We start from the raw sequence: 23,574 nt of genomic DNA, 5'->3' as shown, positions 1-23,574 counted from the left end.
GCCTCTGAGGTTCATACTTACATGTGTGACCATGAGTGTTGCTACGTCTGCTTCTCTGCTGCATGATGTTGCAATAAAGGACTCTGCCCTACTACATTTTTTTTCCCATTGAGTTTTTACAACTCAACGAGTAAGTAACCTGGCTTTGTGTTCTCCTGTTGCATGCAGTAACTAATGATAAGACCTGATGACTAATGAGTTGACCCCGATCAATAATCAGAAGCTGCTTCTGTCTGGAAAAGGTGATACTGGCTGTTCCCCCACTGTCTAATACTGCAACACTGCCTCAAATTTATAGAAAAGGCACACATCTGCAGAAGAATGGGTGTTCTGTGTGTGTGCTCTGATCTTGTGGAAAATGGCTGGAAGTCCAGTGGCATTTTCTATTAAGAGGTGGATTATTATGCAATAATGGCAGGATAGGAGTATGCAATTTACTTGATGTAGACGGAGAAATGCAAGTGGCGTAAAGAAAACGTCTTCCTAAGCACTGAATTTCCATAATTCAGCTGTACACAACTGAAGGAGAAATTCTGGTCCTCCTGCTTTCAAACAGGCATGCAAGGTGGCAGGAGAGCATTTTATGTCTTTCAGTGCTTTTTAAAATTTTCCACAATGTGGGAAAGGAAGGGACAATCAAAGCCCTCTTGCCGAACACATGACAATTTCATTATTCTAAATGACATACTGGTCTGGATAGCTTAAAGAAGCCCTTTAGGATGTGATTGCCTCCAGACTCATTATCCAGAGAGTGGATTTTTCCTTGGCTTTGATATCTGGAGGGATCTATTCTTGTGAAACAGAACTTCATTTTTCTTTTTGCAGAGTTACAGGTTTTTTCTGGTATCTATGTATTCTCATTTCCTCCCTCATTCTTTCATTATAGGCCATCTGGAACTTCAGAAACTTTCATTTCCCAGTCAGGGAAAATGGGAGACCAGAGATTAATATCAGCCTGGAAAGACATTTGTGACCAAGTATTGTCGGAGCTGTTTAGTGAGCTCTGGCTGTGTCAGAGAAGATGGCTTAATTCCTTCCAGTGCAGAAGACATCAACCTGTAGGTTGCTGCATCAGTGAGCATCAGCCCATCTCAACCCAAAGCAACGTTGGCAGGGGGCTTGTGGTCTGAATCATCCTCCCACTTTGGTGGAAGGGCTGTATATTTGTTCCAACCTGTTGGCCCTTTTCTTGGTGCAGCGCAGCTGTCTGTGCTGTTCCAGTATCTGGCTGAGTTTGTCCTTACTCAAGCTGTATGGGCCAGTGGGACCAGTAGTGTTTAGCTATAGGCATCTAAGCCTCTGATTTGTTACTATCTTGTCTCGTTTGTTTTTCATCCCAAAGTAGGTGACTTTGTTACACTCCTCATCCAATGTTCTCTCTCTCCTTTGTGGGTGCTTTGGATAGAAAGACAGGTAACTTCCATGTGTAATTGGGGTAGTTTCAAAGAGCATGCAGAGGGCAAAGTGAGGCAGACTATTTTTGTTCCACACAGAATCCAGGCCACCCATACTCTAGGTCTCCGTTTCATTGCCTTCCTCCTCCATCTTTTCAAGAACAGCTATAATAGTCTCTTTCATTCCTCACTGAACTCAGTTTCCATCAGTAAAATAACGTAGCAAAGATTTATAGATTCATTTCATGAGAGGGACACGCTTTCATTTTGCCAGTGATGAATCATCTAATGTTTACTTTCCCAGACCTTGTACAAATCTTTACAGTCATTGAGGTGAACATCAATTAAAATGAAACTGTATTAAAATAAAATATTGACTTCATTTAACATAATAAACCTCCCAGGTTGGGAGTGTGGCTTCTGGATAGAGCAGCAGCAGTGCAGGATTTATCCCCTGTAAAATTCATGGAAAATAACAACTTCTGCCTCAAAGTGACCACCCTGATTCATAATTTTTATGGTCCCTTTCAAATCTGAAAAAAAAGGGTCCAGTCCTTTACACATGACTTAAATATACATGGGACTCAAAAATTTGTGTTACTGGGAAAAACTGTACTAGACGTTTTTCTGAGTAAAACAGCTGATTCTCCTATGGTCTCTTCTTTCTGCACCCTCACTTGGTCAAAAGATAAAAATACAAATAACTAAAGCACAATTGCTTCTGTACTGTTTTCTAAAGCAATAAAATACCACTCTCAAATTCTAGCAAACCACAGATTTAAGTAGATTTTTGAGCTAGTGGCTTGTTTGCACATCTATCTCTATCAGTGCTACAGTTGTGTAGAGGTGGATGTGGAATTGCTGGATGTGGACATACTGCAGGGTTCTGGGTTTTGGTTCCTTGGAAATATCTTTTTAAAATGGTTGGTGTTCCCTGATTTTTAAAGTTGGGAACCATTTGGAGCTTTTTTCAATTAGTGACTTTGAGAGCACTATTAAGTGAGAAATTTAAGCAGACTGACAGGGTTCTTGAAGAAAATTAAAATCATGAGTGAGAATAATAGACTCCACTCATTACTTAGCATAGAGGCATTTCAGGTTTCAGAAATTCTGTGCAGAAGGTCTAAGTCTTCCAGATGTAGCTGCATTACTATGGTTAGAATGTTTTAGTTCAGGCAATCAGGAAGAGGCAGGTAAGATGTGACAGATGTGTAAGAAATAGCAACGCGTTTAGAAGAGAGAAAGCAACATTTATCATCCTGTTAAAATATATTAATTAACAGTCTGAGGCACATAGATACAGGTTTAATTGTATTTTAGCACAATGCTGGAATGATATTTTTATTTCCTCTTCCATACTTCTCAGAAACCGTTTTCCATTTTGGAGAGTGCTGCTTCTAAAAACACTTAAAATCACAATACACTGTAGTTTAGTTTGTGGCATATGGAAGATCATAACAATGTTTTTTTCTCTGCAAAATAATCTTGATCTATTGAATTCAGCTGTTCAGACAAGGTGGTGGGGAGAAATAGAAGATTTTGAATTCCTGAAGTGTGAAAGTTTTTTTTTCCAGTGGCAGAAAGTGAGACTTAAGAGTGCATTCTGTCTCTTTAACATCTGAAACAGATCGCTGGATCATTTTTCTCCTCTTTTTTTTTTTTTTTTGTTAGCTAATGGCACTTTACTAAAATCGGTGCATTTCATGTGACAAACACGTCTCAGAAAACATTTTTTTTACATGATTTGGAAATACGGGAAGTGTGAGTCTCATTCAGTAGACAGTAGGTATTCGGGTGCTATTGCTCGTGTGAGCAATCATACTGAATTCCGGAGAGGTCTTTTTAATGAACACTGCAGTACAAATTAAGTGACTGAAATGAATTAGCAAGAATTATTAACATTGCTGGAATGAAAACTGTATGGGGCAAAATGAAAGTTTCTCAGACTCCAAGCGAATTTTCTATAGCATATTAAAGGAACATAGTTATTTATTAACTAATTAAACTGATACATGAGTGAATGAGAATGTAAACTCAACTACATCTATTGTGGCCTATAAATATCATTCAAGTCAGACCAACGTGATAAATTCTAGCTATCCCACGAGATTTTTTTAAAGTCACAGCAGTTGAGAATATCCCTTTTTTATTTTTTTTTCCCTTTTCTTGTTAACGAACGTTCCAGAAAATGTTTTCCCTCGATTAAAATTTCTTCCCAGCCGGGGAGTCTGGAACAGTTCAATCCTAGCATGGTCACAATAGAGGAAAACCAGTAAGTCAAACACCTTTGCGTGCTGCTTCCTGGTATGTGCCTGCCTGTTAGGGATAGGGATGGGTTCTCTAACACATTTCACAGCGTGACCCCTTGTCTACTGAGCTTAGTCAGCCACTGAAGCCAAAGATGCTTTGCATCCTCTTCACCGTTGCGGTCCTCGGCTGTGTCTGTACACGTGTGTGGGACATCACACTGCCTGTGTGTGTGGGAATCCGGAATACAGACCAGCAGTTACATGGATTTCCCACAGCAGTTTTTTTGGTGGGGCAAGTCCTGTTCCTTGTAGTGCCTGGACACGTTATCGTGGCTCTGTATTTCTCCATGTGAGCAGGGATATGCATTTGCTCGTTTTTTTGCTAATGTTACTAGCTTTAGTTAAATTTGGGAGCCGTCAAAAAATATATTGCTTTGGTTTAATTAGCTTGGTAGAAGAAAGTCCTTTCTTGGGCAGTAATTATTAGTTGTATATTATTAAAAGGAAGCAGTTCGCGTTCAGTTACTTAGCCGAAATAATTGAATCTTCTGATCCAGTAAACCAGCTCACTTTGGATTCAGCTGGTTTTTAATTTAAGACCTATAGAAGAGGAGACCTGTAATCTCACTACGGGGAATTGGCTTCACTTTCCTGCAGTTCATAAACCACAAGAGCGAAATTGCAATCCCCCACAGCAGTTTTCTCTTTATTTTTCACATTTGCTTGAAAGTTTGATTTTATGAGACAGAGCTGATATTAAAGTTTAAAGTGGGCTTTTTTTTTTGTTGTTTTGGTGCTTTTCATCCCCACTCCACCCCACCCCCACCCCCCACCCCCCGCCATTTTTTCTTGAACAAAAGGACTACCACCAGCTCTATCTGTAGTCTGGGCTGTAGTCTCAGACAGCAGCAATTTCAGGATGTTTCAAAGATGTAAACACAGTTGGGTACTGCCATGAGCCCTTTGGCGATATTCCAAGAGAAACACAAATAGCGAACTAGTTTGGAGCGGATCTCTGCGGAGCGGATTCTCAGCTGGAGTAAATTGGCAGAGCTCCACCGGCTTTTGAGCCATTTACACCTGGTGAGAATCAGCCTCCCTACTTCATGGTAGCTTGCACGTATGCGTTTTCCCCTAGGTTTTTACGCAGTAGGTGCGTTACTACATCAAGAACTAGACGGTGACTTTACATTGTTCCCTACGTGAAGAACTGTAAATAGAGCCACCATCACAGAAACTCATTGTAACATAGTTTAGTGAGTTCTTTCTCTTTTCCCTGATCAGATTTTAAGGGGAAGAGTAATTTACCACTTGTTGTGAAGCTGTTTAGCATCAGAACACTTCCTCTGGATTTGTTGTTCATAAATTAATTTTATTTAATAAATTAGCATTGTTTAATATGAATTAATATGAGGATTTTCTTCCCCTGTAAGAAATTAGAATAAATTGGAACCAGTATTAAAACAGAGGGCTGCACCTGTGTGTGTCAAATATTTCTAATTACGTAATTTACACTGGATAAATACATGATTTTTTTTTTTAAGAATTTCTAGCTGTCTGAATGAGCATCCAGGTGTTAGAGCTTTAATTTTTTGGTATGGAAATTTATATTGCAGCAGTCAGTTTCCACCACTGTACTGTGAGATGAATTAATATTGCAGCAGTCAGTTTCCTACCACTGTACTGCGGGAAAACATGATTTTGAAATTTAGGATTGCTTGGATGTTGTTCACTTCAGGTAGAACTGTGAAACTGTGGCATATGAAGTATCAGTATGTGGCTTTTTAAACAAGAAGTAAGTTCATCTGTTGCGAGATTGAAAATGTTAAAAATAATACATTTATGGATACATGCACACGTGCTGTATTAATTTATTAGTTTTGGAAGCATTTTCATGCTTGTTTAATTCAAAATGGCTTTGAATTTTCCAAGGAAAAGAAGGTTAAAAAACAAAAAGGAAGGAAAAAAAGGAAAGAACTGGCAGACAGTTAGTCCATATGGCCTAATTACTCCTGGTATTTTGAGAAAAGAATGTAAACCTGGTGAGTTACTAAACTGAGAAGTGGCTACGGTGAGGGCCTTTTTTATCAGTCCTCTGTGCACCTATTAAACATCCTACGTATTTCAGTTGTGTTTCATCTAGGAGAGACCCTCCAGGAGCTGCATCATAAAAAAGCCCGCAAGTATCGCATCTCCATTTGAAGGGATATTCCATCTCCTCTGTTAGCAAACTTCTGCAAAGTCTTTGAGGGCTACAGTAAACACTAACTAGCCGGATTTGTGGAAGAACGTTATTTTTCTTTAGCTGTCTGGTCATTTGATAGTGAAAAACTGTAAAGACACCACACGTAGATGGGCCTCAAACTCTTCTTTCCTTACTGATCCACAGCAAAGTTTTACATTTAAAATGAGATGGTGACAGCACTGTGGGTAGAGGGGCTGTTAACTCCTTCTCTCTCTGCACCCTTCTTCTCCCTGTGACAGTCAGTATCTGAAGCACAGTCTGCATAGCCTGGCTGTTCCTTTATTTTTACATGTTGAGAATCAGAGAGACTGAGAGAACCGACCCTGGGACATCAGGAGCTCGGCACCTCAGCCCTGCGTTAGAACTGTAAGACCGTACTGAAAGTCTGTACAGTTCTACATCTCCACCCTCAGCACTGAATCTCTTGTCTAATTATTCCAAATTAGCTTTTACGTTTGTTTGTTGCATTTATTACTTTAAAAAAAAATATCAGATGGGATATTATCATTTGGCTCCCGACAGAATGAAATTAACTATTTTCATTTGGTATTGGCATGTTTAAAATTCAGTCTTTCATTAATTTTTCTCCTTACCTGTTATCTTCTGTTTTCTTACTATGAAGATAAAGTCCATTTCATTTTATTTTTCATTGTTTTATAACAGATTAATGTTTAGAAATGATCAGTTCCTATTAGTCACAGCTCATTCTTCTTTCTTTCCATTCAGAGATGTATGAAATCCTCTGCTAAACAAAAGATGAATGATTTCATGTGTAACTCAAATTGCAAAAGAAATAATTACCGACAGCAGGTCGTATTCTGATTTTTACCCTCCTTTCCTTTTGTGGAAACAATTTGATTGAGAGTTTTCAAGGATGAAAACCTTGGATGTGAAGCACGTGAAGCCAAAAACCAAGAACACGGCAACTTGCCCTTGGAAGAAGTAGTGCTGTCTGTTGGGGTCAGTGGGCTGATGGACGGGCTGAGTTGAATTTGGTGCTCACTACAGCCTCCCAAAGTAATGCTGTGCAAGTGTGTGGTGTCGTTAGCACCTACGTTCCCCTCCCTTCTGCTTTCTCCTTTCCACCTGCTGAGCTGTACTGCATGGCCATGTGTTCCAGGGGATAATCTTATATGAGATTAACCGTCATTTGCATTTATTAGTTTTAAGTATAATGCCTTAGCTTTCATTTTAAAAGCCCCAGTTCCAGCATTATGAATGAGCGAATCTCAAGTTTCTTTTTTTGGCGTAATTTATATCTTTTTGTACACCGCTTTCATACCTCTTCTCTAGAATCATACTACCTTTGTCTTTCTCACATGGAGGTTAGTCGTGCTCCTCAAAACTTCAGAAACCTGTTTTTCTGTAAATCTCAGTTACGCTGTTAAAACACTCAGGTGCCAAGATGTTGAATGGTATTTCAGAGCCTGTAAACAAACAGTGTCCACCCAGTCCTTCTGAGCATGAATAGCTGAATAGCTAGTATCAGCCCTGCCTGCTTTGGATGGTCCTCTCTAATGCAAGGAAGATGAGACAGAAAGATGAGTGTTACTCCACAATTACTTTACAGCCAAAATCCCCCTCCCACCTGCCCCCCAAAAGGTGAACTTTTATGAATTTTTATGTGGAGAGAAAATTGAGTAAAAAGCATTAGAAATGCTCAGTAAACTGGCTAGTTACTTACTGAGGAAAGGCTAAAAAGGCAATTATGGAGATTGGGTAAATTCAGCTAATGCAGTGATGGGGAATGTAAAAATATCAACACTGAAAGATGTGAAGTCCACCCAGATAAGGCAGGTGTGCAGTGTATACGTAGCACTGTATACTTGTGTTTGCAGGAATATAGCTAGTTAGAATAGTCAAATTCGGTCAAGACCAAGAAAAGGTAGGCTTAAATGTTCGCCTGTGAGTCCCAGTGCTGAACCCAAGTGCTTTTTGGTGCTCAGTGGCCCTTGACTGTTCCCTTTTAACAGTTTGACTTCAAGTATGCACAGTCCAGTCTTCCAAATGCTGAATATGTGCAGTGCTGCAAGTGTCAGGAAGGGGAGCAGGAATGGGAAGAGCGATTTGGTCCATTCCTTTCCCACTGAACTTCTTCAGGTGACAAGAGATAGGATAAGGGGAAATGGCACAAAGCTGCACCAGGGCAGGTTCATATTAGATGTTAGGAAAAAATTCTTCACTGAAAGAGTTGTCAGGGCCTGGAACAGGCTGCCCAGGGAAGTGTTTGAGTCACCATCCCTGGATGCGTTTAAAAGAGGTGTAGATCAGGTAATTAGGGATATGGTTTAGCATAGGATGGGAATGGTTGGACTTGATCTTAAAGGTCTTTTCCAACCTCTGTGATTCTTTCTTCTATTTTCCAAGAGGAGAAAAATGACAACTGTTGTGGAGGAAAGACTGGAACACATTACATGCAATTGTGAGCCTTTGAAGTTTATTTAGTAAGCAAAGGGATTCTGGCAAGAGAACTTGCCTTTCAGCTGCAAAAAAAAGATTTCTGTAGGAAACTTTCTAGAAATGAGGAGGCACCCATGATCTGTGTGGTGTGCTTTAGTTCTGTGGGGTTTTGCTACTAAGTGTTGGCAAGATGCTGCCCACCCGTCCCTTTGATGCACTTAACGGCTATTCAGTCAGTCACTCTCCATAGCTCTCCGTGGGCACACAAAAGTTTCCCCTTAAAGCCAAGGTGAGTACTTGCATGCCTGCTGCTGTCAGGATTTACCTTACTCGACTGGATGACCTAGGCACAGCTGATGTGGTAAATCCTGCAGCCCCAAAATTCTTGTGGTAGCTGAATACGGGCGGTGCTGCGGTGGGAATAGGGCTTTGCCTGCCTGCTGGCCGCCTGCTGTGTTCTTCCGTAGCCAATGACCACGTATTGTGGAGAGTCCCCTTGAGCGGGTAAGCAGGCAGAAAGTTAAAACGTTTAAATTGAATCAAGGTAAACGAAGAATCAGATTTCACTCTCTTGTTGCTGGTAATAGAAAAATCCATCCGTGCTGATAGTTTTCCCCAGCCAAGTATCCTTTCTTGTGTCCCCTTTTTGTATGTCCTCTGGGCAGACTGAGATGGGTACCAGCGGTTTGAAAATTGAAACCCTTCAATTTTCAAGTAAATTACAGGTCAAGTCTGGGTAGTGCATCACCGCCCTTTACAGTAAATCACATGTAAAACTAAGTTATACCTCATTTAAATGACAAAGGAATTCCTGGACTACGTGGTAGCGCTTTCCAGTAGTAGCTGAATAAAAGAAGAAAAACTAATAAATAATTAAGGCGGTAATACATTTGACCACTTTTTTTTTTAGCACGACTTTTTTCTGTTGTAACAGAAATGCACCTTTCAAAGACAACTAAAGCACTAATGATAGCTAAGAAGGTCATTCCTAGGAGGTTAAACTGGTTTAATTAGAATTTATGAGAAGGTTACTCTAAGAGTGCAGAAAGATGTTAAGGGGTTAACCTATAAGAGATTACATTGTAGTCAGTGTTCTGTTAAAGTTTGAATTAATTTTTCCCATGGGTTTTTCACATTCTAATTTTCAACTAAATGAGACATCTGTTTCAGAAAAGGAAAATTTGCTATGGTTGTCATAGCAACTATCATTCTGTAAGAAAATTATTCCAATGGTTACTTTAGAACAGAAAGATAGAAATTCAGTACATAAAGCAACATCCGATTGCTAGCACAAATTCTGATAATTCAGCCCTTTTTGTATGGTAGATTATTTGACCTGCAAAACTTGTTCATGTGTTTTTAACATAAGGTTAATCGTGCTGTAAACAAATTCACTTCCAATATATTTCCCCCCTAGAGTCTTATATGTAGACAATCATTATTCTTATCATAATAATAATGCCACTGAATTTGAGTAGTATGTGGAGACACTCAAACGGTTCGCTTTAAGAAGGTAGGACCTAAATCAAAGTACATTTCCACACATGAGCGCTTCACTTCAGAGGTGAAATACACTCATGATGTGTGTCTTTAATTGCCAAATACATTTTTCTTGGGTTTTTTTGAGATCAGCAGATTTTTCTCTTACAGAACATACATGACAGTATTTTCTTTGTAAAATGTAAAGTATCATTGAAAAGTCATTTATTAAAAAATTACACTTTTCCTGAGCAAGCAGCAGCCAGGGATTCTGAAATTCGGTGTTCAATACAAAGATTTCAACTTTGCTTTCAGTTTCCATCGTAAATGGAAATTTTAGATAAAGTTGTCTTTCACAGCATCCAGGTCTTGTTTGCGGTCATTGGAGAAGATTTTTTTTCTCCCCCTACTTGGAAACTTTGATGGCTGTTTTGCAATAAATTTTTGGAGGAAGGGATGTGGGGATTTGTAAAATCCCCGTGCACATTTAAAGATGGTTTTGCTTTGGGTTGGGGACACTGAAAGGTATCATTTGTCTTTCTTCTCTCAGATGTAAAGCACACCAACATCTTCCATTGAATCCTTTCTTGAACTTCAGATTTTTTTTTTAATTTTTTTTTTCTTTTTTGCCAGAAATATCCCAGACATTTCTTTCGATCTCGGGATTGTCACAAAAGACAGCATAATGGCAAATCACACAAGTTGTAACATCTCCCCTTCACAAAAGAACAGCTCCAGCATGCATAACTTACCAGCCCTGCGCTCGGGCGGCTACGCGCTGCAGTCACCACAAAGGGAAGGAGGGAGGGATGGGGGAAAGTGCTTCTTGTCTTAATAAGCAGATCATGCCTATTCATAAGGGGAAACAGGCTTTTTAAGAAGCAGCCGTGTCCAGGCTAGCGCTCGGAGAGGCAGGCAGAGACTCTCACAGCTGCATATGCCATCCGCGGTCATTTGGATTTCAGCGGGATTAAGCTGAGTTTTGGCGAGACCCGGGGCAAGCACTGTTATGTCTCTTTATAAATGCATCATTGTATCCTTAAAATAATTATTCCATACGTTTTGGGGATTTGGCAAATGTTGATCTTTCCCTAGGGTTTCTCTCTTGGGGCACAGAATGGCCGTGGCCTGTCCTCCTGGGTCTGGAAACCCACAGGGTGCAGGACAGTACCTCACCTCGCTTCCCACTGGGGACATGGGGATGGTCCTGTCCTTGCCCTAAAGCACCAGAGCAAGCGATGGCTGAGAGCAGGGGCCTGTATTCACTGAGTCTGTCAGTGGCTGTAAAAGCATGATTTACTATGCTGACACTTGTTTGCCTTCTATTTACCCTTGCAAATATTTTCTGTCAGTAGATTTTGCTCCTGGAAAACTTGCCCTGGGCCTAAAGACAATTTGCCAAACAGTGGAGTATTTTCATCTTGGTGAAGAAAGATACTTGGCATATAAGGTTTGGAACGCAATCCCAAGGCAGGGATGGGTGGAGAGGTTAGAAAAAGCCTAACCTCTGTATGTTTTTGTAAAGCCTCCCACTTCTCCAATATCCGAGCATCCCACAGACTCCAGTTTGTTTATTTTCAGGACATGCCTGTGAGATAAAAATACTCCCATTCTGTCAGTGGTGAGCTGAATGAAAGACACGCTGATCAAACTCCACAGACTGGGCTTTGGGTCTGCATGACAGTCTTGCATAGGAATGTCACCGGTAGCTTACCACAGGATAAGCTGATGGCCAGACCATGAGACTCCAGCAGCAGAAAGGCGAGAAGTCATGTATCTGTGAGCCAAGTCCTGGTCATCCTATGAGGAAAGCCTGCTAGGGGATGAGCAGGAAGCCAGAGAAGTGTAATTAGAATTGTATGGGTCTCTGCAGAAGGGAGATACCATATCTCTGGTGTAGGGTTATGTCTTTTTCTCAGCCAGGTGCCCTGGTCTGCACACCCTGACTCAGAACAAAATTTCTGCTTCACTACCACTATTAGCATCTCCACAGAATCACAGAATGTTAGGGGTTGGCAAGGACCTCAAAAGATCATCTAGTCCACCCCCCCCCGACAGTGCAGGATCACCTAGATTAGGTCAGACAAGAACGTGTCCAAGCAGAGAAGGAGACTCTACAGCCTGTACCAGTGCTCTGGCACCCTCACTGTGAAAAAGTTTTTCCTTACATTCATATGGAGCCTCCTATGCTCCAGCTTGCACTCTTCTTCACCTCCCTACCTCCCTCATCACAGCTTCTGCAGGCTGGGATGTATTTCTGGGTCCAGCAGCAGATGTACAGAATTCACCTTTTTCTTTTTCTTTTCTTATTTCTTTTCCTTTTTCTTTCTTTTCCCTGGGACACCTGTTTAACCAGCCCTGGTTATTCAGTGCACTGTGTGATGAAGAGCTAGGAGATGAGCTCTTGGCTGTGGGCTCAGAAAGTCCTTCAGTCATCTCTCTAGGAAAGCTGAGGCCTTTCTGTCTGTGGAAGAAAGGCGGGAAGCATTCTGCAAAGCCCCCTTCTTCCTTGCCTTGTAGCAGAATTTTTTTTTTCCTTCCCTCATGTAAGCCACATCCCTTTTATATTTTAACAAGCTATTTTTTCTAAGCTGTTTTCAATAGACATGTGCTTTACAGCATTCAGAAAAGAAAAGCAGAAAATACATCATCATGAAGATTGCAGGCATGCTAATTTCTGAAACGTTAACCAAGCATCCGTAATGGAAGAGGATGAATAATAGCTTTATGGGCATTTTCTTTTGTCTTTGCCATACATGATGTAAAGTGGAGTTCAGAGAATTTGTTTGAAAGAATTCCTCCTGTCTTTTGATGCGGTGAGGGAGTGTAAAGCTTTCTTCGACAGAGTGACATCGCAAAGGGGACTCTGGTTGATGTGTATATATTTATGAACACTAAGGCTGCAATTATGATAAACCTTATTAAATCACAGCAGCCTATTTGTTGTTCTCCAAATATGGATATGGCCAGAACGCGTCAGTCAAAAAATTATTTAAAAATTCCAACCTAAAATTAACCCTTCAATTCTGTGACCTAGAATTAGAGCACAGTCAGCGAGACATAATTTACCACTATGATATAATTGCTGTGAAATACAGGTTTTTAATCAACAGGATAGCAAGATACGGATAATTTGTGTTCTGACTGGACATGGTAGGGACCCACTGCTCTGTGATAAGCTGCTCCGTAGATGTGTTTTAAAAAATGTAAATGCCCATCTGATAAGTAATCCCAAATATGGAAAGTCTTATTTAAAAGTAAGCCAACACACCAGAGGACAGGAAAAAAAAAAAGGTATGTAAGAAAAAAAGCAGCGTTCTTGCTCTGATGGGATACTTCCAGTTAGGGAAACAAAAGAGCATAGATGATGTCCCCAACTTTGGAGCAAGGTCTGTCATTTTAGCAGGGTCTATCCTTGCCTAGCTGATGATAGGCCAAGGGACAAACGTGATGGGAAGCCCATGTGAAACTTATATACACATCTAGATATCTGAGACAGGTGTTCTAGGCATTGTGGGAGCTAATCCACGCAAGGAGATCTTGGGATCCAGGTCTTGTAAGAGTTACTTTTCACCTAGTTAGAGGAATACCATGAATATGTTGCTGTATGCTGCCTGCTGAAAGTGATAAGGACTGCACAAGGGAGATAACACTGGGTGTATGGAAAGAGGGGTTTACTCTGTGCAGAAAGAAGAAAATGAATGCTATTTGTGTCTCCAGATTCCATGCTAGTAGAGAGTCAATCTCCGTATTTTAATTAGATAACCAGTACATGGAAGTGGCACTGAAGACATTCTCCTCCTCTCTTGGCAGGCAACCTTGGTTTTATGGCTGGGGCTTTAATCTTCCACGAGGCCAAGCACTATTAGAGAAATGGAACCTTATTCCAGATGGAATAGATATTCTTATAACACATGGACCACCTCTCGGTAAGAAAATACGAGTGCTCTTAGCTGTGTGTTTCAGATGATTATACAGTAACTGATGGCTCTCCTTAGACAGGGAGTGCAATCCTGACTTACAAAAGTCAAAATCAACGTCTGTACTGCTTTCAGAAGCAGGACATCAGGTCAGTTTTGTATTTCACAATTACCCACGCTCAGTGGTAGGGGATTAAATACTGGCTTAAAAAATAAAGTCTTAATGTATAAAGCTGTAATGAGCTTTATAAATAAGCAAGGTCTAGTTCTCCTATGCATCTCTCCACTCTGCCACTGGTGAAATTAGTAGATTTAAAGCATGGAGCCTGCATGAAGAGAAATGCAGGATTAGGATCCTAATTTTTTAGCACTATCTTTCTGTCTTGTTTGCAGCAGCATCCCCCCCCTCCAAAGTACCCATAGTCTGTATTTTTCTTCATTGTGCTGACATGGTGCATCTTCTGCCTCACAAACCCAAATGCTGCCATTGTTTGCCTGTTCTTTGAGTGGCGTGGGTAAATTGCCTATTTTTAGTACAGTCTGGCAACGTGAACAGACCAGCAAGAAACAGCTTTACATTTGTGGTTTACAAACATTAATATAGGTGATAGAAAAGCCAGGAGAGATTTCTTGCATTCCTAGATAATAGCGACATTGCCTGTGTTACGGAAGTAATATAATCACAGAAACTTGGCCAGATTCAGTAAAACCTTACGGTTTTTAACATGTTTTTCAACGTGTTTAACATACAGCAAGCTATATTTAATGCACCTGTGTGTTTAACTCTCACTATTGTAACAAATGCACACGAATGTGAAGGATGTACTTAAGTGTTCTGCTGAGTCTTAGTGCGGAGGAGTGCTTTGTGTGAAATGAAGGCAGTTGGTTCCTTTAAACCATTAGATTCCCCAATTTCCTGAAGCTAAAACCCTCTTGTCTTCCATCCTTTCTTCTCCTCTTTCAGAGCTTGGAGGAGAAAGTATCTAAAGGGTTTGTGTTTTCTTGTTCTCTTTAGAAAGACATGTTTGCATTCCGCTGCTCACTAATCCTGGGCAAAAGGGCTTCTTTGTGAGCAGGGTTTCTCACAGTAAGGGCGTGTGTTTTGATACTTCACCTAAGTGGAGTCTCATGCCATGCCACAGTCTGATTTTAACATGGACCTGTAGCGTAAAAATGGATGGCAGAAATTAATTGTTTAGATATCAGCCCCAAACAGTTAGTGCTGGGGATAATCCCAGGCAAGACACTGAGTCTGTGATGCAGTTTTATTTCTAAGTCATATTTAAAACTTTTCTGAAGCTTTTTCAGCAGTTTCAAAGCCATTTTTAAAACCAGTTGTAAAAAAACCCAACCTTCGGCTGATCCTAAGAATATCCCTGTATCTAGCACTTGAAATCAGGTGTTGGAAGATGGAGAGAGGGGTTCGCACTAGCCAGCTTCATCCACCTTGCTGATTTAGCCACCAGGCTTCTCCAGGCAGCCTCTTTGGATCAGCAGAGCAAGGAGAACCTCTAGAGAGCACTGCAGAGCTGGCACTCAACAGGCATGCTTTAATAACAGATTTAATAATAAATTTAGTAATTGAAAAGTAATTTACTAATTGTAGTAATCTTGAGGAAGAGCTGCCCATGTCCACTGACTGTAATGGGATAACATAGAGTTCCCTGGTCTCCATGTATTTGTTTTTGAATCCTTAAGTTTCAACCCTTGTTGTTCGGGTTGGTTTTTTTTTTTTTTAAAAATTCCCATTGTGTTTCTTTTCTTTGTCTTTTTTCGTAGTGATGCATTAATAGATGGCTCAGGCACAGCACCCTCTGCCTGAGGGCATCAGGTGTTGGTCTCCCTGACACCCATGGCAACAATTACATGGCGCTTCAAAAGAAATTAGCGCTCTGCCTAACTTACAGAACCTCCTTATTGTGTAGCTCCCTCCGCAGACATTTTGGGAGATGGGATTCTCCTTGACCCTCCCAGGCAATTATTTTAACCAGAAAGCTGATTACTGTTGTTCTGATCTTGGACAGCATCAGTAGAGCTGTTCTTAATGATCATAAATGGCAATCAGTGCTCTTGCAAATTCCTCTTTTTCCCTCCAGCATGGCTGCCTAAATTCTGTCCATCATCCATTTTCTGTGCTGCTTTCTCTCTCCCTTGCTTCAAAAGAGCACGCATGCTCCTAAACTAATTAATACGACGTTATTAGATAGATTTAAAATTGCCTACATGATTTCGATGCAGGAGCACTTTTAAGAGTTAATGGAGTTTGTGTGTCGAAGTCAGTTAGGCACGGAACAAAAACCTGAGGGGCTTTTTTCCCCCTGTTTTTAAGTAGTGCTTTGGGACAAACCAGGGCAGGGATCGACAGGAGTTTCACACAGGATGAGAAAACAAAGGTTAAAACAGCTATTATCCACCATTTAATTAATAAACTGTTTATTACTGTTAAAGATATGCCACATATTTTATAGCTTATGAAACAACAGTAGTATTAATGATTACGGGATCAGTGCTAATGCTCATTTTCGTATCAGCATACATTTGTTACTTTTATATATAGTATAACTTTTAAAGTCTTTTCCTTGATTTCTTAAGATCTGCATTTATGATTCTTTTATTTCTCTTCAGAAAGTTCCCTGTTCTTTTCTTTGTTTGTTTTTAATTTAATTTCACCTTTAAGTCTTCACTTGTAGCTGTCTGCTTGATTGTCTATGACAAAGATTTATACTTTCCTGACAGCTGCAGAAACCTGTTTCAAGTAACCAAACATTAAAAAAACCCTAAGATGAACTCTAATTGTTAGCTAGGTGTAATCAATTATTCTTAGTTTGTGTAGTCAGGTGTACATAATAAGCTACAAACATATGGGAAAGCTTCAGAAGGGTGATAATGCATGTAAACAAAAACATGTTCAACATAAATAATGCTTAATTTAATGGAGAAGTTAATTTTATGGATTTTTGTTTGTGAAGTTTTTGAAGTGGAAATACTTCTGGCTTTATGCTCACCACAGACATTTTGACAATTAACTGTTTCAAATCATCGAAGTAACAAAACCTGTGGTTATCTGCCTGCTCTTAAAAAAGCATGACTGGATTCCAGAGGAGTTACTGGTCTCACTTCGACATCTTAAAGACTTACTAATTACTACGGTAAATTTGGATACCAGGAGTGACTGATAAAATCAGTTACCAGAACTGGGCACACTGGGGCTGTAAGGCAGTGGGGCGTTCTCTTTGGACATCCCTTCAACAGGAGCCAGCAGCATAGCATCTTCAAGAGGCATCTGAATGAATTAGGAGGCCACTGTCAGAACTTCCTCTTTTTGACACTTAGGATGCCACGTTCCCAAGTCATTTACAAAAATTGGCTGTAGGTCTCTGAATAACTATGGTACGAGGGCAAAGTTTTACCATTTTCATAAAACCCAACAGTACACTGAGCCCAGTTTTCAAGCACTGGCATCTGAAGAGGCATTTCGTGATGTGTGAACCTACCCCGAAGCTCTGTCAAATCTGAGAGCTCTTCCAAGAGCTTGAATACCACAGTTCTGGTCTTTTGAGCCAGTTGGCTAGCTGCTATTTAGCCATGCTTGACTGGATGTCAAAGTAAACACATCAAAACTAGGTCCAGACGCTGTATCTCTCCGACTGACTGACAATATATTCACGCTATTGTAGCAATCTAAGAAATACAAAGCTATGACAGGCACATGAGGAAAGTACCAGAACAACTAAACTCCCAGAATGATTCTATCTTTTAGGTTTCCAAATTTGAGCCTGATGAAAATGGCTGATAGAAAATGAGAAAAGAAAAAAAAAAATTGAAAGACAGAAAGATTGGTTACTGCAAGCCCTCTAAAACAGCAACATCCTTCTTGTACTACTGCTTTGTAGCAAACATGAGACTTCAGTTGGCATTAAGCACCCCCCTGCAGTATGCTTTCAGACAGAGAAGCAAGTTGGGGTACATTTTTGTCTGTATTTGTTAAAAAAATGCATCTTTATACAAACTCCGTGTTAGCAAATACAGCACTTAAAAACATCTACTGCAGAAGGGCTGAGCTTCTCTTCCTACCTGAGGTCCGTCGATTTAGGCTGGCGGGGCTTGCTGTGTCATGAAGTGCCTAAACCTGCCTGAATTCAGGATGTTCTGTCTGGGCATGCTGTGGGTTCCTCACCTGAGGCCCACTGCTGTAAGATTCATAGTGATAACAATGTAGTTTTATTATTAGCAACACAGATCCCATTACCTCAGTTTAAAATGTTAATTTAAAAAAAATTTAGACCCTGGGACTAGATTCAAATACTTAAATACTGCTTGAGGTTCTTATTGACATACTGCTCTTTGCACCTCACTCACAGAATGATAAAAGAATGGATAAACCATTGACTTTTCCCACTAACAGCAGTGCAAAAAGGCTTTAATGTCAGGTTTTTTTTCCTTGGAAAACAACTGGCAAGAGTTACCATAGTCCTTTTCCTTTGGATGAGCTTTTATGGTTTTCCTTGAGTGTTCTTCCTTCTTTCCTCTCTTAACTCTACCACGGCAAACACGTTTTTTCCAAGCCAGTTCTCTGATGGCTGCTTATGAAAAGCCACCAGACATGAAATCTTAGAAATACTGTAGAGCAGTACAGCTTTTCAGATAACCTGTCTTCTTTTAAAGCTTTCCTTTCTTCTCCTAAGGTTTTCTAGACTGGGTCCCTAAGAAGATGCAACGGGTAGGATGTGTTGAGCTGCTGAACACAGTCCAGAGGCGAATACAGCCAAGGCTTCATGTTTTTGGACATATCCATGAAGGTCAGAATGAATTTATTTCTATATATATTTTAAAAAACACAAACACAGGAGCTGTCTGGTTTAACTGGCATTTTCAAACTTGCATATCTGAAGCAAAGCACTTCTGGAATTCAGATACTTATTTAGCTGTGTTTGTAGAAATGAAGTTGGCTGCTACTCTCATTTCAATATTTGTACTTCAACTTCCATCCAAAACCAGGGTGATGCCTCCTTCATAGCCAGGTTTACTGTGAATTTTAACATAAGAACACAAGTTACAGAAAGAGACTAAATTATGGGATTGATGGATTGTATTGTCCTCAGCTGAATCTCTGTGACGTAAGATAATTCATGTAAGCTCTCTGTGCCTCAGTTTCTGTGTTTGTAAAATGGGTAAGAAAGCTTTGGGGGGTCCTTCTAAGGCTTAATCTGCAGGGATGTACGATAAAAGTTGTCTCTCTGCATCAGTGCATATATGAAGTAAAGATCAAGAGGAGTGTCACCACTGACTTGCGTACCAGTATATTCACTCAAGCATGTGTTCACTTTGGCAGGGGAAACATTTTGCACCCAGCCAGAACAAGGTGGTTCTCTGGAGTACTTGATTTTTAACTGGAACAAAAACTAGTTCCCTTCACATAACTCAGTAAATGGTGACAAATACACCCCCATATGTTGGTAACAGAAGGAGCTCATCTCCAGGCAAAGGGAAAGGTGGATGTTACAGAGAAGTCTGTCCTGTTCACACGTCAAGGCAGCAAGACTTCAAGTGGAGGCCCAACCACAAGCAAGCACTGGGCTGCGCAGAAGTGTACCGCTGGCATGTGAGCCTGTATTATCAGCTGCTTAGTTCTTGGCAGTGTTAACTTACTGGCAGGAAAAGGTGCACCACAACTGCCAGTTTTCTGTTTCTGGGACTTCTCCAGCCTTCAGTGGGTATCTGTGGGTCTCACCAGTGCAGAATTGAACAAACGGGAAAACTGGAGTAGCTGGCACTTGGATACTTCCATTTCTGTGAAGAACCATTACCCTTCCCAAGAAATCCCACTCTGACTTGCTGCTGGGCACTTCTACCATGCTAGGTTAGGAGTGGTGAGGACATTCAGATTGCTATTGTGCAACTCAGGGATTAAGTCCATTCTCCCTGTGTGTCTCATGGGCCTAAACCTGTTAATGCCTAGTTCATGTCCAGGGTGCTGTTACGTCAGAGCAAACAAACGAGCACAGGCAGTATTTTTTCCTAACCCTTTGCTATTGCAGCAAAGCCTTTGAGGTTCCATGAGAGCGAGCTGGTGAATACAGTTCAAACTCACTGTCTTTTCAGAAACTGTAAGCCGCGCAGGTTGCGGGGGATGTAGGCACACACTTAGCAAGCCTCAAAGCTTCAGGCAGGTAAACAAAATCACATCTGCTAAGACCAAGCCCAACTGTGGCTCCTAGGGGAACAGAATGGCACCTCCACAGAATGGCAAATTGTGAACTAATGCAGTTGGCACAGTAGGTATCAGAACACAGAAACAAGGTACTCTTCTTGTTAACTATCCTGATTTAGAGAAAACAAATGGGGAGCTGCATAGCCTGTTTTGCAGTGGGATGCTAAATCTCTGCAGAGGAGAATTCCCATTGCAGACAGGCTGTGCAAACGAAGCTGCTCTTTGTAGAGAGAATGCATGATTTGAACAGATGAGTTCCTCCCCTGACTGAGCATAGCTACATCTGCAGCACTCATTTACTGAACATCCGCAAGGAAGAGATGCTTAGAAGAGGCGTTTCTTCCTTATTCCCCCTCTGCACTGCTGTCTCTGCCAAAAAATACCCCAAAAAATACCTTGACCCATGGAAGCAACAGGCAGCATGGCAGGGACACCAGCTAAAATCCTGGTTTGCCCATTACAGCCAGCCGTGGCCAAGGAAACTCCGTTGGCAGTAGGGTAGGAGCGAAAACCACAGCATTAGGAATCTTCCAGCCCAAGGAACGTATCAGCGAGCTGATTCTGTTCTCTCCACACGTGTAGCCGAGGAGACAGAAAGTCCCAGCAGCGACGCTGACTGTCCTCCGTGGGGGTTGCGATTTACACAGAACAATTGTTCTGTGGCAAACAGCAAATGATTTAAAGAAACGTCTGTGACAGGAACCTGACAAGAGTTCTCTTCCCTCCCTAGTTCCTAATTACAGTGTGGTTTTTCCGTGGGGAGTCCAGGAGGCCCTGCATTATTCAGGATATTTTAAGGAACAAAAAAGAAAGGAATTTGGTTACCATTTCTTTGTTTGTAAATTCTGCGACTAACGAGGCTTCTGTAAGACACAAAATGGCACTCGGAAAAGCTGTGGGATCCTGGGTACCTAGGAGTTGAATAGCCACACCTCGGTGTAGGTACAAATGCGTTTCACCATTAACTTCATTAATGGTGAGGTTGAGTCTTAGTACAAATCCTTTCTGCCAGCCGATTTCCCCGCAGTCACATCCTGTTGATTGCGAATGCTTTCCTTCATACTTAGCATTTCAGTGCAGGTTTCCAACACAAGAGCTTTTAAGTTTAATGGAATGGGGCTTTGGTCTTTTCCTAGTCATTCACGGAAAGGTTTTTTGACAATGGAGAGCGGGTCTGCTGTCTTGTAACACCGGGGCAGCTGAAGGGCTGCTGCTTCGCCTTCTGAAGCAGCATTTCACCCCGCTTCTAGAGACAGTAGAGCTGTAAGTTAAATTTTCTGCAGATGTAGCTCCAGAATTGTTTGCCTCATGTGTCTAGTCAGACATGAGGTACAGTTATGGGTTTTTTTGCTGCTGATGAGACATAAAGGGGGTGGTTTCCCCTGTGGAAATGTTACGGTGGCTTAGGGTGCAAATTCACTTTGTCTGTCAGAGGGTGTGTTTGTAAAGCCATCTTTTTTCTCTACCTGGGCAGGGATTTTGGTGTCTTTCCAGCAAAATCAGTTGAAATTGGTCAACAGATTCAAACATGTGGGAAGAAGAGGCTCCTACTAGACAAATCCCACCCAGTTGTACATGCACACACACACACCCCCCCTTAGTCAGGCATGCTTTTTCTTCAGCAGTTGCTTAAAAGATGTACAACACAGGACAGAAAAAGAGGTGAAAAGACAAAAGTTGCCCAAAGCTTGCTGCACTGATGGTTGCAAACCTAAATGATGTGAAGTATGTTTTCTTCGATGCTGTAATTGGCTAAGCTCTATCTTCTCATCCCTTCCAAGACTGGGAAGGTTTTAAAAAAATGCTTTGCGGGGAAAAATACCTGCCTTTCTGAGGAGGTTTGGCTTGCTGGCTGCCACTGCCTCACTGTCTGGTGAGGGTCCATTTTGCTTTTCTTACACGATTTAGAAGATGGCAAAAAGTTCTGCTGCAGGACAAGGGCGGTATTAATTCAGGAGACCTTTATGTTTCACATGAAGAGAGTTTTTACATTCCTCTTGAGTAATAAATGGGGCACTTATGGCTGTGTGATGAAGGTGAATAATTAAACCCAAAAAAAGATAATAATGAATAATGAGAGTTACCAGGTTTTTCTTTCTTTGTAGGTTATGGTGTCATGGCTGATGGAACTACTACCTACGTGAATGCATCTGTGTGCACTGTGAATTACCAGCCACTTAATCCACCTATAGTTATTGACTTACCTACTCCGAGGAACACATGATTATAACGAGGATTTAAAGTTGTGCCCAACACATTAGCAACTTTGTATTGCTGGCTGAGAATCCCAGTAGGGAACCATTCAACAAGAAAGCAAAAACCTTCTTCTTTTTTCCCCTGCTAGCTCTTCACAGATAAATTTTGAGTGACGAAAGTGGATGAGGAACAAAGACGTTTTGGTGCCAGAAAGATTAAAGACTTCGCCATTTCACCATTAAAATATTTGTGAACACAGAAAAGTGAATGCATTCCACATACCTATATACATATGCATATATATCTCTCTCAAGTAGGGACTTTTGTACATACCGTACAGTATATCGGACTTATTAAAAGAACGATGTCTTTTAAAGGAGTGTTTCTTTAAGAAAGTTTGCAGTTTAAACTTCAGTGTTTAGACTAGGATCGCCTCATTTCAGATGTTTCCCAGCGAGCTCTTGGTAAAAGAAAAATGATGGTGAAGATGTTTTTTCCCCTTAATTAACATGGCAGATACAAAAGACGGCGCGCGAATGACCAGCCGCGGGAGGCAAGCTATTACTTCCAAGTCCTCCAGGTCTAAGTCTTTGCGTCTATTCAAAGCCAATGCAATAGAGGCCCTAATTCACTGTACTGAAATGAAGTTTTACTACATCTGGCATTACAGATGGTAAGGGAAATGGTGCATATTGCCGGCATGCTGTAAACAGCTCAACATTCAAGAAGGGAGACTGTGTTAAGTGCAGTATAAACTCAGGAATTTGTAACCTGGACTTGCCTCTGAAAAGAAAAAAAAAAAAAAGAAGGATGACATTTCCCTTAAAAAAAAAAAAAAGGAAGGAAGAAAAATATAAGTGTGTTTTCATATGGTAAGGCGATATGTGATTGTATGTAAAAAGCAACCACCACCCCCCTACAACTCCCCCCAATGCCCCCCTCCCAATGTTTGGTAGTGGTATTTTAAATAAAACCCACTGGGACTGTTTGTTTAAAACCTGTTAATGGGACATACAGCCAATGATGAGATCACTGGTTCCAATTGGGCTCCAGTCAGAGGTGACTAAATGTCATTGTGATCCTTTTGTCCTTGGGGAACGCCATGGATGTCGAGGGGAAGGGGTCACCTCGTGGTGGGGTTTGGGCCTTCACTTTTGGGTAGCTGTGTAGTAGCATTAAGTGCAATGAGTGACGACTACATGCCAGTGGGTACAGAGCAGCGTCGCCTCACAAAACCTGTCATTGCTGCTTGCCCGCTCGTGGACATTGTGAGCTTTCGTCTGAGCTGCAATCCATCTGTCGCGCTGCATGTCGCGCCAGGCAAAGCAGGGGACGTGGCAGGAGCTGGTTGGGATGGCCAACACTAGTAGTGCCCATGCAGCTCTCCTGCAGGTTAATAGGTGCGTTGAAGCTGTTGGGATTTCAGTCCCATCCTATGCACAAGTTTGAGAATTCGTCACTAAAAAAATGGGGGGGGGGA

At 41.2% G+C, this 23,574-nt stretch overlaps 1 protein-coding gene across 2 annotated transcripts in view; it reads left to right on the top strand.

Annotated features, from left to right (window-relative positions):
- The window catches only part of MPPED1 (metallophosphoesterase domain containing 1), a gene marked incomplete at both ends in the record, with an annotated part of 49,678 nt that extends 27,556 nt beyond the window's left edge, over positions 1-22,122 (top strand). The window contains 3 exons of one of the 2 annotated variants that reach the window (XM_084269081.1): positions 13,581-13,696; positions 18,373-18,486; positions 22,004-22,122. In XM_084269081.1, coding sequence (XP_084125207.1) covers positions 13,581-13,696; positions 18,373-18,486; positions 22,004-22,122 — 349 coding nt within the window. Of the gene's footprint in view, positions 1-13,580; positions 13,697-18,372; positions 18,540-21,978 lie in introns of both variants that reach the window. The other variant, XM_084269080.1, reaches the window with a different exon arrangement.
- Between the last annotated feature and the right edge of the window lie 1,452 nt (positions 22,123-23,574).

This window comes from Gallinula chloropus (assembly GCF_964237585.1).
Source record: "Gallinula chloropus genome assembly, chromosome: 1".
Classification (NCBI taxonomy): Eukaryota; Metazoa; Chordata; class Aves; order Gruiformes; family Rallidae; genus Gallinula; species Gallinula chloropus.
The sequence above is the reverse complement of the archived record's forward strand: the minus strand, read 5'-3'. Positions and strand labels throughout refer to the sequence as shown.